This window comes from Trichophyton verrucosum, assembly GCF_000151505.1.
Source record: "Trichophyton verrucosum HKI 0517 chromosome Unknown contig01154_1.f1.exp, whole genome shotgun sequence".
NCBI lineage: Eukaryota > Fungi > Ascomycota > Eurotiomycetes > Onygenales > Arthrodermataceae > Trichophyton > Trichophyton verrucosum.
In genome coordinates this window covers 17,107-31,365 of record NW_003315158.1, presented here as the reverse complement: position 1 = coordinate 31,365, position 14,259 = coordinate 17,107, and the positions used below count along the sequence as shown (strand labels likewise).

General features: G+C 48.3%; 8 protein-coding genes across 8 annotated transcripts; 5 read left to right on the top strand and 3 right to left on the bottom strand.

Annotated features, from left to right (window-relative positions):
• Positions 1 to 60: 60 nt before the first annotated feature.
• TRV_07784 (uncharacterized protein) lies at positions 61 to 810 on the bottom strand (the record flags this gene model as incomplete). Its single annotated transcript, XM_003018163.1, has 1 exon — positions 61 to 810. The coding sequence occupies one exon, from the start codon at positions 808 to 810 to the stop codon at positions 61 to 63; it is 750 nt and encodes a 249-aa protein (XP_003018209.1).
• A 385-nt stretch (positions 811 to 1,195) lies between these two features.
• TRV_07783 (C6 transcription factor, putative) lies at positions 1,196 to 2,281 on the bottom strand (the record flags this gene model as incomplete). Its single annotated transcript, XM_003018162.1, has 1 exon — positions 1,196 to 2,281. The coding sequence occupies one exon, from the start codon at positions 2,279 to 2,281 to the stop codon at positions 1,196 to 1,198; it is 1,086 nt and encodes a 361-aa protein (XP_003018208.1).
• Positions 2,282 to 3,025: 744 nt separating this feature from the next.
• On the top strand, positions 3,026 to 4,412 carry TRV_07782 (alpha/beta hydrolase, putative; the record flags this gene model as incomplete). Its single annotated transcript, XM_003018161.1, has 2 exons — positions 3,026 to 3,076; positions 3,138 to 4,412. 2 exons carry the CDS (start codon positions 3,026 to 3,028, stop codon positions 4,410 to 4,412), a joined length of 1,326 nt encoding a protein of 441 aa, XP_003018207.1.
• Positions 4,413 to 5,010: 598 nt separating this feature from the next.
• TRV_07781 (uncharacterized protein) lies at positions 5,011 to 5,796 on the top strand (the record flags this gene model as incomplete). The annotated part of the gene is made up of 1 exon (XM_003018160.1): positions 5,011 to 5,796. The coding sequence occupies one exon, from the start codon at positions 5,011 to 5,013 to the stop codon at positions 5,794 to 5,796; it is 786 nt and encodes a 261-aa protein (XP_003018206.1).
• A 728-nt stretch (positions 5,797 to 6,524) lies between these two features.
• TRV_07780 (signal transduction protein Syg1, putative) lies at positions 6,525 to 8,878 on the top strand (the record flags this gene model as incomplete). The annotated part of the gene is made up of 2 exons (XM_003018159.1): positions 6,525 to 7,205; positions 7,361 to 8,878. 2 exons carry the CDS (start codon positions 6,525 to 6,527, stop codon positions 8,876 to 8,878), a joined length of 2,199 nt encoding a protein of 732 aa, XP_003018205.1.
• A 420-nt stretch (positions 8,879 to 9,298) lies between these two features.
• Positions 9,299 to 10,608, top strand: TRV_07779 (uncharacterized protein; the record flags this gene model as incomplete). Its single annotated transcript, XM_003018158.1, has 2 exons — positions 9,299 to 9,397; positions 9,460 to 10,608. The coding sequence occupies 2 exons, from the start codon at positions 9,299 to 9,301 to the stop codon at positions 10,606 to 10,608; spliced, it is 1,248 nt and encodes a 415-aa protein (XP_003018204.1).
• Positions 10,609 to 11,425: 817 nt separating this feature from the next.
• TRV_07778 (uncharacterized protein) lies at positions 11,426 to 13,084 on the bottom strand (the record flags this gene model as incomplete). Its single annotated transcript, XM_003018157.1, has 3 exons — positions 11,426 to 11,596; positions 11,662 to 12,597; positions 12,719 to 13,084. 3 exons carry the CDS (start codon positions 13,082 to 13,084, stop codon positions 11,426 to 11,428), a joined length of 1,473 nt encoding a protein of 490 aa, XP_003018203.1.
• Positions 13,085 to 13,167: 83 nt separating this feature from the next.
• TRV_07777 (uncharacterized protein) lies at positions 13,168 to 13,662 on the top strand (the record flags this gene model as incomplete). The annotated part of the gene is made up of 2 exons (XM_003018156.1): positions 13,168 to 13,341; positions 13,540 to 13,662. The coding sequence occupies 2 exons, from the start codon at positions 13,168 to 13,170 to the stop codon at positions 13,660 to 13,662; spliced, it is 297 nt and encodes a 98-aa protein (XP_003018202.1).
• Between the last annotated feature and the right edge of the window lie 597 nt (positions 13,663 to 14,259).

Sequence of the window (14,259 nt, the reverse complement as noted above, 5' to 3'; positions counted from 1 at the left end):
CTGTAATTATACCCCCTTTACTATATGGATTTGTTTTTAATAGGCATTACCCTCTGATGTCTAAGTAAGCTCCACGCTTCCTTCAGGCACCCCGCTGGTGCTACGTAGCCGTCTAGCGAAGAACTGCATGATGGGCATCATTTCGTCCCTATTTCGAGGCATAGTATCTTCCTTCTTGCTTCTCCAGCGGACCACGTCCACGTATTCAAACTCCTCCTTTGTTCGACGAACACCTACATCCGTCACAGCGCTCTGCGCACCATGACCACCCAAGACTAGCACTGGACTAGGCGATTTATTTTGCCTGCTTCCTCTTTCCTTGATAGCTGAAAGAGGCAACACTCCGCCGATTGCAACGGTACCACCAAGCTCTCCCCGGCCAGTTTCTGATAGATGGAATTCCAACGCTGCGCTCAGCGCAACACTCGCCCCCTGTGCAAACCCGAAAAGTAATATCTCGCGAGCCTTGTACCCGAGCTTGTCTATCAATGTTGACCGTATGATATCTGCGGCTATCATGCGGGTAGCTCTAGTAAAGCCAGGATCTTGATCTAATGAGTCCGCTTCAAAAACAATGTCGTCACCCCAGTGAAAACCGGGAAGGTCGAACGGCAGTGGAACAGGGCCCTGGACAACTACACAGCTTGTCTCGGGTAGATGGAGAGCCGATGCAAAGCTAGTGAAAGGCGCAGGCGTATCGCCTAGTCCATGTAGGATGATGAGAACATTTGTTGATCGCGGTGAGTCCGGTGGGGTGACGGTGACGGATACAGAAGATGGGAAGTCGCTTTCTTTAGGGATAGCAGGCATATTTAATCGCTTTAATGAATAGCTGCGGGTAGAAATTGACGTTTAAGACATGAATATCCAAGCGGTGCAGAGAACGAGGAGTTGAAAGTATTTATTTTTCTGCATCAAACGATCGAAGGCTGATGTCACAAGTGGTCCGTAGTTAAGTTAGTTAACTCACTAACTAGTCAGCTAAGCTTTATGAGTTGAGTTTAAATTGAGGGTTCAATATTTATTTACAAAGCCAATCCGCTATCACTTTTAACAGTCTAAATATGTACTCGGGGGGTATGTTCCATATATACTTTATCTAGCAAACGATAGGTCAAGTAATCATCGCACGGCTCAGCCCATATCCTGAAAAGCGAGATACTCAACTGGATATAGAGGGATAAGGGAGTATCCTCTATCGTTTGCAAGTGAACCCATTCTCGACGATATAAAGGGGGAACCCCATTAGACCTTGCCAGAAGGGTGGAAGATGCGCAGCTATCGCCCGGACTTCCCGAGCCCCAGTGTTGCCGACAAACCAATAGGTATCCAAGAACACAATCAGCGCAAAAAAGTGAGCCAGGATAACAAGGGCCCGTGGACGACCCTCTGCTACAAGATCGATGAAGCGAGGATCCACGATAAAGGGGAAAACAACAATTCGCCGTCGTATCGGGCCGGGGGGTCCATCGTAGTTGTGAAGTATCCGGAATATACTGCCGAGATATCCCATTGCTCCCTCGTAGGCAACCCTGACACCATCATCCCAGAAAGCCGGGTCATCGTTGTCATCAGGATCCTTGCTTCGAGCAGTCAAGATATGCTCAAAGCTTGGTCGAGGATCAGGAAAGTCGTGCTGGGCACTATCCTCGTCCAATGTTAGTGGGGTTGATCTGATTAGCTTGGCTGTGCAGGTGGAGGGATCATCCCCAATAGCTTCCATGGCGGTTTGAAAGAACTTCGCATTGCTGCTAGTTATGCGAAGCCACTCTATGGGAGGCGCATAAGGCTCCAGAATCCGTTCTGAGAGCATCACGAAGGCTACAAGACGCATAAGATGAGTGGTAAGCATGATCACATCGGCCTTCTCCTTTGAAAAGGATATAAGCTCTTTATGATGGTGCTTGAATGCAAGCTGTAGATAACGATGGTGATGCTCCAGCATAGAGGATTCAGAAATAGTGGATGGTAGTTTTCTTGCTTGATGAAGACTGGTGACGGCATAGATACTGTACAGCAGTCCATCCGACTGGAAGGCCATGCGCGGGAGAGCATCGACGAAGACCTCATAAGACGTCTCCGGATCGAACGCAATTGTCGGCCCAGTTTCGGTGATATAAAGATGCATCAATTTGAGCTCCAGGATCCGCCGGTCTTTCGTTTCTGCCGGCTCACCCGCTTCCATAGATTCATCTTTAGGAAGGCGGTCATAGATACAGGGTTCCTCAACACGCTCGCAGTTGCGGCATACCGGCTTGGTTTCATCACACTTTCTAGTCATTAGTAACTGATTGTAAATACACCCTGTACGGAGTACCTCCAGGGACAATTGACCCTGGTAGTCCTTATATATGCTGTTGCACTCACCTTGATTCTCTTTGTCCGGCATCTCTGGCAACCGACCCGGGACTTTCTGTGAAACTGCTTCACCCCCTTCCGGCGCCCAGAGGCCTGCTGCTGACGCTGCTGCTCGTTTATAAACGAGATGATTGGGGGTACCTCCGTCATGCTGAATGCATCTGCCTGCTCATCTCAACAAATGGCGGTCCTTCGTTCCGCTTTTGGTTAAACGAGCTTGAAGGATCGATTACTAATTCCCTCGCGGCTCTGCCCGTGGTCTAGCCGAAATAAGTTAGACCGTCACGGAGCTTAGCATCTTCCGGAATAAAGTTAAGGTTGGATTATATAATGAACGCAAAACATTGGGCTCGCGACTCTTACTTCTTTGGGACGCAACTACTGCGCCCGCCATCCATCCTGCTGGATCCTGCCAAAAATCCTCCCTTCTATTGAGGCTATATAATGGAACCAGGGCTGAACTATACTCATCTTTGGTTACCGGACTATAGCTATCTCGCAACTGATTCCAATTCAGGACACCGAAGCCATGACGCATATCTCATTCAAGATGTCTATAAAATTCGAGGTCGACTCCTCTGGATGTATACCATTTCTCGAAAATACATAGTCCAGCTACAATAGAACAGCTTAAACATAATATACCCAGCTATATCCCCTCACAACAATGAAGTTGTCGCACCTTGCATCCCTAATTGGCGTGGTTAGCCTTTGCTCGGTAAGTTTCCTGAGGGTGTGATGTATCTATTATTCCTAGCTTCTAATATTTTTCGGGGTAGGCTTCTCCCTTGCGCATTGAGAAGAGAGATAACACGTCAATTTCAGCAATTCAGCTCAGCTCGGACAAGCCATTTCACTACGAATTGCTGCGTGATCTATCCCTGGTGCCATATGAAGGTTCCGACGTCAATGAAGTTCTCCTTGCGGCCAGTGAAATCAAACCCGGAGACTTCGAAAGTTATTACACTGCATTCAATAAACTTGCCACTCGCGTTCATCAGCAGGCCAAAGCCATAAACATTACCGACCATCCAATCTCCGCCCGCAATACCTTCTTCAAGGCAGCAACCTATTATCGTTCTGCGGACTTCTTTTTGCGGGGAAACTGGACCGACTCCCGAGTTTATTCTCTTTGGGATAAACACTTGGAAGCATTCAATGCAGCAATTTCCTTACTCCCTGTCCCAGGGCAGAGGGTAACTCTGCATGCCAAGGGTGACGACCCCAACTCAAACTTCACAATACCAATTATATTTTTCGACTGTGGCTTGCCTGGCCCACGACCGACAATCATAATGGGAAATGGCTTCGATGGCGCACAGGAGGAAATGTATCATGTTCTGGGCAAGGCAGCCCTTGACCGAGGAATCAACGTTATCACTTACGAAGGGCCCGGCCAGCCCACTGTTCGCCGAGAACAGAAGCTCGGTTTCATTCCTCAGTGGGAGAAGGTTGTTACTCCCGTGGTTGACTATGCCATCACCCGCCCTGAAGTCCGAGCCAATGCTATTGGTCTCATGGGCCTTTCATTCGGCGGGTTTCTTGCACCTCGCGCTGCAGCGGTTGAGCACCGTATCGCTGCTGTCATTGCTTTGGATGGCATTTATGACTTCGGCGAATCCAATCTGAAGCCTTTCCCACCAAAGTTGAAGGAACTATTCAAATCTGGGCCTGAGAACGCAAAACTTTTCGATTCCATCTTGGGAAAGGGTCTAGCAGAACCGTCAACTGACACGTTCACCAAATGGGCTGTTCAGCAAGGTTTGTGGTCGTTTAACACCGAATCACCCTTCGAATGGCTCTCACAGACCCAAAAATACAATATGGATGGCTTTGCACAGAACATTACTGCGCCGGTTTTTGTGGGTGATGCGCAGAACGATCAATTTTTCCCTGGCCAGGCAAAAGTACTGGCCGACAGGATTGGTAGCAAACTTGCTACTTATCACGAGTTCAGCACCGCTGATGGAGCCGGCGAACATTGTTCTGTCGGTGCAAGTGTTTTGGCGAATCAAGTGGTCCTGGATTGGTTTGAAGACGTTTTGCAGCATTGAGTCGAGTGATGAGCAGGGATACTTTTCAGCAGAAATTTTTCGTCCTACTAATGAATAGAGATTTTACTACTAAATAGTTTTATAGAATTGGAGATGCCACGGGCCGTACCGTATAATATAGTTTAGATATAAACTCGTGCTATAACTAATGCTGCCCAATTCCTCAATGCCACTGTATCCACCTGCCTAACCACACAAGAGTAGACCCAGAGTATTACTCTCTGTTTCATCTACGTATCCCTTAGTAAGGTACGTCTATATCTTGTTTACTCGCGTCTTATATCTCGCTTTGTCTCACCTTACTACTCTTTCTTATATAGAATAACTGCTCCCTAACCCAACCCTAACACCTCTTATCCTTTAAGGCCTAAAACTTACTCTATCCAAGCAATTCAGCCATTTTGTATATCGGTGGGTGACATCTGAGCAACTAAGCCTTTAATGAAGGCTCGCTTTTACACTTACATCTGTTCTCGAAACCTTTGGTCATCATCGTCTTCAAGACTATAGGCAGTCCTGATATAGAGCCTGCCCACAGCAGACTGTTATAGCAACCATGGGGTGCCCTTGCCCCTCAATACGAGCTTGCATATTTGATATGGACGGACTACTGATTAACTCGGAGGACAAAATAACCTCGTCTATAAATCAACTCCTCGAAAAACACGGAAGACCACCCTTTACTAGATCAATTCGAGACAGACTAATGGGTGTCCCCGGTTCAACAAATAGTGATATGTTCCATGACTGGGCCAAACTGCCCATATCTCGCGAGGAATGGGCCCTCGAATCGGCTAAACAAATGCAACTATATTTCTCAAATTGTATGCCAATGCCGGGTGCAGAGCAGCTTGTATACAACCTTAGTCGTGCGCATAGTGCAGCATCCGGCCAGAGAATAAAGCTGGCATTAGCAACTGGTGCGAAACGACAAAGCTACGAAGTCAAGACCTCAAGACCAGAAACAAAGCGATTGATCGATCTCTTCCCAACTGAACATCGAATTTTGGGAGACGATTCACGGATACCGAAGGGGCGGGGAAAGCCAGCTCCTGATATATACTTGGTCGCGTTACAGGCACTGAACTCGGCAGTGAGTTTCGGCGAGAGGGTCATATTACCCAGCGAATGTTTGGTCTTTGAGGATAGTTTGATTGGAGTCGAGGCCGCTAGACGGGCTGGAATGAGAGTTGTTTGGGTGCCTCACCCGGATCTCCTTGCTGAGTATCATGACCAGCAAAAAGACGCTCTCATTACTAGCACTGGAGACTTCCAGACAGGAAATGACTGGCAACCTGGAGAGATGCCTAATGACTGGGGGGAGACAATTCAGACGTTGGAGCATTTCGATTATGAGAGATATGCCATCGATTTGTCAGTTTGATTATTCATGACTCTGTTTGACATGCACTTTTCTCTGTATACAATTTTCTGGCCGAATTTAGATACGCACAGAGATATCCGTTTGTCGGGAGTTAAATCCCATTCGATTGTTTATTCGTATTGTATAGTTTTTTTTGGCATGTTCATGTTAATTTGCAGACAAGAGGTTGTAAATAGAGACTGACCTGGCTCGTTTGACTTCCACCTCATGATCATGTTCTGCCGGATGCGAATTTGATATCAACAACTGACTGCCAAGGCTAATAAATGACACTGTCGCGTTGTACAGAGGGCATCGATAGTAGATGTGACAGGGAAGTGGCACCTCGTATTTAGCTAAAAGCGTTATAAGTCGATAACTGCAGAGGGTCGTCAGTTGTGGAACAAGTATGGCGGACGTTGGCGTGTCCTCGGGATGCCGGCATCGAAATAACGGTGTGAGAAAAGGAACGACATGGGCCTTTGCACGATAACTAGTTATCGCGAGTTAGTGAATTAGTTACACGTTTCGAGAAGGAATAACAAGAGCTCTTCGCGTGGTGGCTGCAAGGACAGTGTTAGCTGCAGATTAGAGGGTCTGGGCTTTGATTGGAGCGTGAGCGGTCACACGACTCATGAGCTTCTGGCAAATAGACAGCTGTCGTTGTACGGAAAACAGTGGTCCAGGAACAAGATACGGGGGCTCTTTTCGTGGCAAACAAATGTCTGTCCAATTGCTGGCTGCAGAGGATGATTCCACGAAGATCCTTTCAGCATCAACAAGAGGATAAGGTTTGTTTCCCTTCGTCCCTCCCAGGGCATCCCGCGAGCCACATTGTGCGCTTTCTCCTCTTCCGCACAAGGAGGACAAGGCGTTTGTTCGTAGGACCAATCATCCCAGCTAGGGGGTTTCGTCTGCTTGCTCCCGCATCCTTCCCGCCGGCCAAACAGCAGCCACAGAGTCAACTTATCCGCATCCATCCCGCCTGTGTTGTAGTCGCCGTCACAGCATCATTCCTTTTCTTCAGCTCGTCGCTCGTTTCATACCTCTCTTCTGGCATCTGTTTCGCTGTCCGTCGACTTGCTGTCACAGCGAGCGAAAGCAAAAAAGAAAAGACGCCGTCGAAAGAGGCTGAAATTGCTTCTTTTTTACCTTTGATGAGTCAGCAGACACGTGGGTCTTTGCCGAAGCCGGTTTGTACTTTTGTGGTCGAGGCGCAAAGATGGAAAGACTTATATATCAAAAGACACCGCCGAGGCAGACCTGGAGCATCTCGCGACAGTGATTTATTGCAAGAATTGTTCATTTTACAGTCTCTTCAGCAGCAGTTGGCGATGAATTTACCCAGGTACACGCCAGAGGATGAAGTTTGCAAAGTAAGTCCCACACTAAGGAGAGATACTTGGCTCCTGGTTACCTTCGACAGAGCAGTAAGCTGACCAGCGCCCATCTGTAGGGACCTTGAACGGGAACTGGTTCCTGAATGGCGGGCGAAGTATTTGAACTACAAGGCAAGTTTGAAGGTCAAGCAATGCCACACAATGCAGATCCCCGAGCTGACTTGTAGAGTTGGGATGATCTATAGGGTGGGAAGAAGAAGGTCAAAGCCATCGCAAGAGCTCTTCGACATGTCGAACAGGCATCGTGGACTCCTGGGCGGCGGAGGTTCAGCCAAATTAGCGCTACACGCCGTGACTCGATCCAATTTCCCTTGACGCCTAATGAGATACCTGGACTCAGCAGTGTAACGCAGCGTCATGCAGGTGATTGGGCGAACCAAGCCGCACCGGAACGGTCACCGCTTCGAACTCCAGCATCTCGATTCGACCAGACTGAAGGATATGGAAGCATTGTGCCACCACGACCGAGCCACACAGTTTCTCCCTCTTTAGCTCCTTCCTCACTTCAGCTTCCTGATCCCGCAATTGATCCAGAGGACAACTATTTCACGCCCCGGAATGAATCATCTACTCTACACAATGACGGGCTTTTGGCACCCTATACAAACAGGCAAAAGAACCTTCGCCCTGGACAAAATACACAATCCGGGCGCGGATCATTACGCAAGCAAATAAGAGATCGGCGACCTACAATTGGCACCCCTGGCCCAAGACCTTCGTTTATCCACCGAATGTTCTCATCTAGCCCAGAATATGAGAATTCTAAAACCCAGGCACCCGCACGAGAGCAGGCTCTTGCAGAACTGAAAACTAAGGAGGCCGAGTTTTTCGCTTTCATGGACAAAGAGCTGTCAAAGATCGAAACCTTTTATAAGTTAAAAGAGGATGAATCGACTAAGAGGCTGCAATTACTCAGGGATCAGCTACATGTCATGCGGGACTTACGACTTGAAGAAATCAGGTTGAAGAAAAACCAATCAAAATCTGAATCTGAAGAGGCCACGAATGGCATCAAAGGCCCTGCGGGCCAGACCGCTGCCACCTGGACTAGACCTTTGGCCCGAGGTAGAGGCTCCCATATCGGGAAGACAACCAAGGCAATGGCACAATTATCAACACCTAGCGGCCCAGTACCACGGGCAATGCCGGATGAGCAGAGAGATTTTGTCACCCGCAAAGAATACCAAAGTGTACCTTATACCTCTGCAAAGAGGAAACTAAAGCTTGCCCTTTTAGAATTCTATCGCGGCTTAGAACTGCTTAAATCATATGCTGATTTAAACAGAAAAGCATTTCGAAAGATGAATAAAAAGTATGACAAGGTTGCATACGCCCGCCCCACTGGGAGGTATATGACTGAAAAGGTCAATAAGGCATGGTTTGTACAGAGTGACATTGTTGAGAATCACTTAGTTGCAGTTGAAGATTTGTATGCCCGTCATTTTGAACGAGGGAACCGCAAAGCTGCCACTCATAAACTGCGTGGCAAAGCAGGAATTCCAACGGACTACTCCCCAAATTCGTTCCGAAATGGGCTAATGCTAGCCGGGGGACTCGTATTTGGTGCGCAGGGCCTTGCCTATGCAATTGGTCACTTGTTCAGCGATGAAATAGACGTCAAGACAGAAACCAGTTATCTTCTTCAGGTACAGCAAACAGATACCTCTACGATGGGAGACCTTTCTAACATTTATTTTCTCTAGATATACGGCGGATACTTCCTTATCCTTGTTCATTTCTTTCTCTTTTGTTTGGACTGTAGAATTTGGACTCTGTCCAAAATCAACTATATTTTCGTTTTTGAATATGACACCCGCCACGTTTTAGACTGGCGCCAACTTTCAGAGGTAGGCGATCCTAGTGGTCATGCTTCAGCTCTAGTTACCTTGCTAACGTGTAGTTATTTAGCTACCATGCCTGTTTAGCCTTCTCTTGGGGCTATGCATGTGGCTAAACTTCCGCTGGATAAACTCGTTTTATATATACTGGCCTGTGGTCTTAATTGGCTTAACCGTCGTTACATTATTTCTACCCGCGCGAATTCTTTACTACCGAAGCAGGCTTTGGTGGGCATACTCGCATGTAAGTTCTATATTTTCTCACTTTATGGTCCATGGCTAACAATGCTACAGTGGCGGTTGCTCCTTGCAGGTCTTTACCCTGTGGAATTTAGAGACTTTTTCCTAGGAGACATGTACTGCTCCCAGACCTATGCCATGGGGGTAAGTAAGACATTTTCTCTTACAAGGAAAAGGAATCAGTCCAGCTAACAGAATATGTCTAGAATATTGCACTCTTCTTTTGTTTATACGCAAATAAATGGGATAATCCGCCCATGTGCAATTCTTCACACTCCCGCGTATTCGGCTTTGTGACTACAATCCCGTCCATATGGCGTGGGTTTCAGTGCCTTCGCCGTTACTATGACACTCGCAATGCGTTTCCCCATCTCGTCAACTTCGGGAAATACTCTTTCTCTATACTTTACTACCTAACCCTCAGCTTATACCGTATCGACAAGTCAACCACCTTGCGCGGTATATTTATTACTTTTGCCTGCCTCAACGCCATATATGCATCCGTTTGGGATTTAGCCATGGACTGGAGTTTGTGCAATCCCTACTCAAAAAACCCATACTTACGCGATTTTCTTGGTTTCCGACGCCGATGGGTATACTATGTCGCAATGGTAATCGACCCTATACTACGCTTCAATTGGATCCTATACGCCATATTCATACATGACATACAACATTCGGCTGTTCTGAGTTTTGCCGTTGCGCTCTCTGAGGTATGTCGTCGTGGAATGTGGACTATCTTCCGTGTCGAGAACGAACATTGCACGAACGTCGGCAGGTTCCGAGCTTCAAGGGATGTCCCGCTTCCATATGACATATCAATGACCGTATCCGATGAAGAAGCCATATCTTCCATACCCGGCGCGTCTACCTCATACAAGGGCAGAGAGTCAAGAGGTTCGCTTCCACATGCCCTTGGACGCATACCAACAGGCGGAACCGCGGTGTCGAGCGGTGCTGCCTCACAAATGCCTGATCTTGAGAGTGGTGATGGCGGAGATGAGTCCACGAGCTCACTTAGGCGCCGACGCTATTCTCAACGCGAAGGAGGTACTCCTCCCAGTGGAACATTGGCTCGGGTAGGCACCATGTTAGCCACGGCGCACGCTCAAGACTTTGAAAGAAAGAAACGGCCTAGCATACTTGATGAAGGGAAAGATAGCCCGAATAATGGCACGAGTACGGACGAAGAAGAGGAAGAAGAGGAAGAAGAGAACGGTGGTAATGATAATAATAATAATGGGTATGAGGGTCATATTTCGGAGGAGTCTGATCAGTCCAGCGGTAATAGGGAAGGCAAGTCCGGAAGCAATTCTGGCACTTACAGCAACAGGGCAAGTCGACATGCAATGTAGACAGGGCGAGCCAGTATCACTGGCTGTTTATCCAGTGATGATACTAAAACGTGAAAGAGAGTCAAGAGATGCACGAGGTCTATGTATGACTGGCGTTGATAGAATTGGTTGTTGCAGTGCCACACACCCTAGATAAAATATTACACGTACATTATTGAAAGGATTGACAGCATTTCAGACAGGTTATTATCAGGTGCAAAACTTGTGCAGCGTTTACCTCCATGGAATGTGGGGAGTAAGTCGCCTCGTCATCGAACCTGAGTCGCGTGCCACTTCTTAACAAATTTTTGGATATAGATATGCGGAGACGTATAGGATGCATTGTCTAACGGCTTCATTTACACTTAAACCCTCTTTGGGACTGGCATATGGAAGTATTCGATAAGAATAACTATCTATGCGTGCCGAGATATAGGCCCTGAGAACGTCTCATGGTAACTAAACCTGAAAAAAAGCCCTGAAAAATGAATGACATCATGCAGTGCAAGTAATAATAGACGAACCATACAAAACCGTGTGTAAAAACGACATGCGTCTCTAAATCACAACCTGTGGATAGAGCCTAGAGTGAGGTACGAGGGGAAAGCAAATAGAAAACAAGCAGTACAAAGTAATATCACACCCGTGGAACATGAAACCAAAAACATCTGCGCCAAGGTTGGAATAACCAACGTGCCATTAGTCAAGTTCGTGTGTTCGCACCTTGATCAGTTCCAGGTGGTGGGACGAATAGTGCGAGCATCTGGCCCGATATGTAGTTGAGTGTAACATATCGGATGTGGCGTACTAGTATAGGGTACGTCCTATATTATACCTCTTATGCGACGACGGCGTCCTTGAGTTCATTGTAGATGGCAGTGAGGCCCTCTTCAGCCAACTTCTCAAGCTTCTCGGTGAGGGTGGAGGAGAATTCCGTAGTGTCGTTCTCCCTAGCACCTCCAATGATTTTCTTGTAGTCGTCAGAGCCACCACCGTTCCAGGCGAGGAGCTATAAGTAGTATTGTTAGTAAATTTTTCAAGCGAGATGATAACTATGGGGGGAGGGGTGCTTACGTTGGGGGTGTCAGATGGAATGTCAGAGAGGAGGTCCTTGGAGGCGATAGAGATCATGTTTTCCTTCATTTCAGCTGGAGTGATCTCAGCAACGGCAAAAGCGGAGTCGGAGGCAGGCTGGAGGGAGAGGAAGTAGGCCAAGAGACCGCAGATGTGGGGGGAAGCCATGGACGTTCCGGAGATGGTGTTGACGGCGTGCTTGCTTCCGATCCAGGTGGACTGGATGTTCAAGCCAGGAGCGAAGATATCGGTACATTTGCCGAAGTTGGAGAAGTAAGCACGCTCATCAGCGAGAGTTGAAGCACCGACGGTGATGGAGTTCTTAGAGCCAGCAGGAGAGTAGTTGCAAGCATCAGCGTTATCGTTACCGGCAGCAACGGCAAAGTGCATGCCAACAGCAACAGCCTGGTCAACAACACGGTCCAAAGTGACGGACTTGCCGCCTCCCAAGCTCATGTTAGCAACACTTCCCTTGAAGCCCTTTCGGTTGCCCTTCTTGGCCTCGGCGACCGACTTCAAGTGGCTTTCGGCGGCCCATTGGACACCCTTGACGACATCAGACATGGTACCAGAGCCACTGGTTCTCAAGACCTTGACGGCGTAGACATTGGCCTTCTTGGCAACACCGTACTTCTTTCCAGCAATAGTACCGGAGCAGTGAGTTCCGTGGCCGTTGCCATCAACGTCATCGTCACCCTGGGGAATAGTCTTTCCCCAGCTAGCACGGCCTTCAAAGTCGACGTGATCGATGTTGGTGCCGGTGTCAATGACGTAGGCATCAACACCCTCACCACCCTGGGAAGCGTAGATGTACTTGTTGAATGTGCCGAAGTTGAGCTTGTCACGGTGAGAGATACGAGCTAGACCCCAGGGAGCACCGTTCTCAGTGGCAGCCTTGAGGGTGTGGACTTCGGAGTCCCGCTCGATGTATTCAACCTGTATGATCGGTCAGTATGCTGGTGAGAAAGAGAAAAAAAGCAAAAAAGGAGCAAAAGAAGAATCTGGGAGTGGCTGGCAAGCTCTTCGAGAGCTCTTTCAGCCTTGTGGTGAAACTGACGTCAGGATGTCTGCGGACTTGCTCGATGACTTCCTCATCGAAATGGCCAGAGTAGCCGAGGAAGCCACCAGCAAAGTCGAATGTGTGCTTCAAGCCATCAAAGGCCTCATTCTTGAATGTGAACTGGTTGCGTTTCTTCATACGCTTGGACTCGACGGAGGTGTGAATGTCCTGGACCCAGTTCTGGTGAGCTAGGGCCGAGGTGGAGGTGACACCCTTCTTGAACACAACGATGTATGAATCCGGGATATCTTTGGCGTTCGTGGAGGAGAGGATGGGAGCAGCATTCTGATGGATGGAGTCAACGATCATGGGGGAGGCGTATGCCAGCACAGGCAACACCGAGAGGCTGAGGAGGCCCTTCATGGTGACGACGAGGGCGAGTCAAGGACAGGAGGTAAGGATGGGAAGCTCGAGAGATGGAAAAGCAGACAGACTAGAGATGGACGATGTGCTGGATGACACTGGCGATGGTGATGATGAGTGAAGAAGAAGAAGAGGCAGCAGAGACGAAGGGTTTAAGAAGAGACGATGATGACGGGGAGGAGGAGGTTGGAGGTTGGCGGTTGGCGGTTGGAGGCAGACGATTTGCCCTGGAGGTCCCGGAGGTCGGAGCGGATGATGTAAGATCCTCGCGCTGACTCATCGAGATCACGTCACATGCCTTTGGTGGAGTGGAGCTGTGCTTATGTAAGTAGTAAGGTTTGGCTGGGGTCACGTTCGTTTCGTTCGTACTTTCCCAGTTTGATCACCAAGAAAAGAGAAGAAGCGACGCCGCAAGGGAGAAGCTCGTGACGAGGCGCTTTCTAATCCATTTACAGGGGGTCACTGGTTGCTACCTAGCTACAGAGATAAGGGACAGAGACAGGGACAGCCAGAAGGGAGGAAAGCTTCGAGTTGTCATATCCGGGGACAGCTCCAGCAGCTCCAGCTTCGCTCGCTGACTCGTTAACTAGTTAGTTAGCTCGTTAGCTCCGCAGGGATCGTCGGGGGGGATAGCTTCAGCCTGCCTGAATCTCTACTTAGACCCGTACGGAGTACTCCGTATCGACCGTGGCCTTTGGCTCTTCTCAGACTTCACGTCAACACCGACTATCGATTAAGGCGTCTATCCGGCTTCTATCTCGTCTTATCGCCGAATTGCGGTCGAGGCTTCTCATTACTCAGTTAAGTTAGCCTAGCTAGTAACTTAAACCTCTCACGTGAGACAATAAATTCGCCGAGATATATTGTATTAGCACCATGCTTTGCTTAACTACTACCTTTATTCATAGCTATTCCACTACTATATTTAAAATGGCACATAAATATGTCGAGGTAGGCTGTGTTAGATGCTAGTTAAACACAGCCTACAAGCACGCCACGTCTAAGTAACTATAGAGAACGGTAGTCTCGGAATCTCCAAGGCTCCTTTTGCCTTCGGTAGAGAAATATATTATATATCCCAACGAGTTTCGGCCAAGAACATGTTCTGTCATCGGAACCGCCAGTCCAGATTCCAGAACATCATTTGGAATTGGCGGGCCTGGGAAATCCGACAG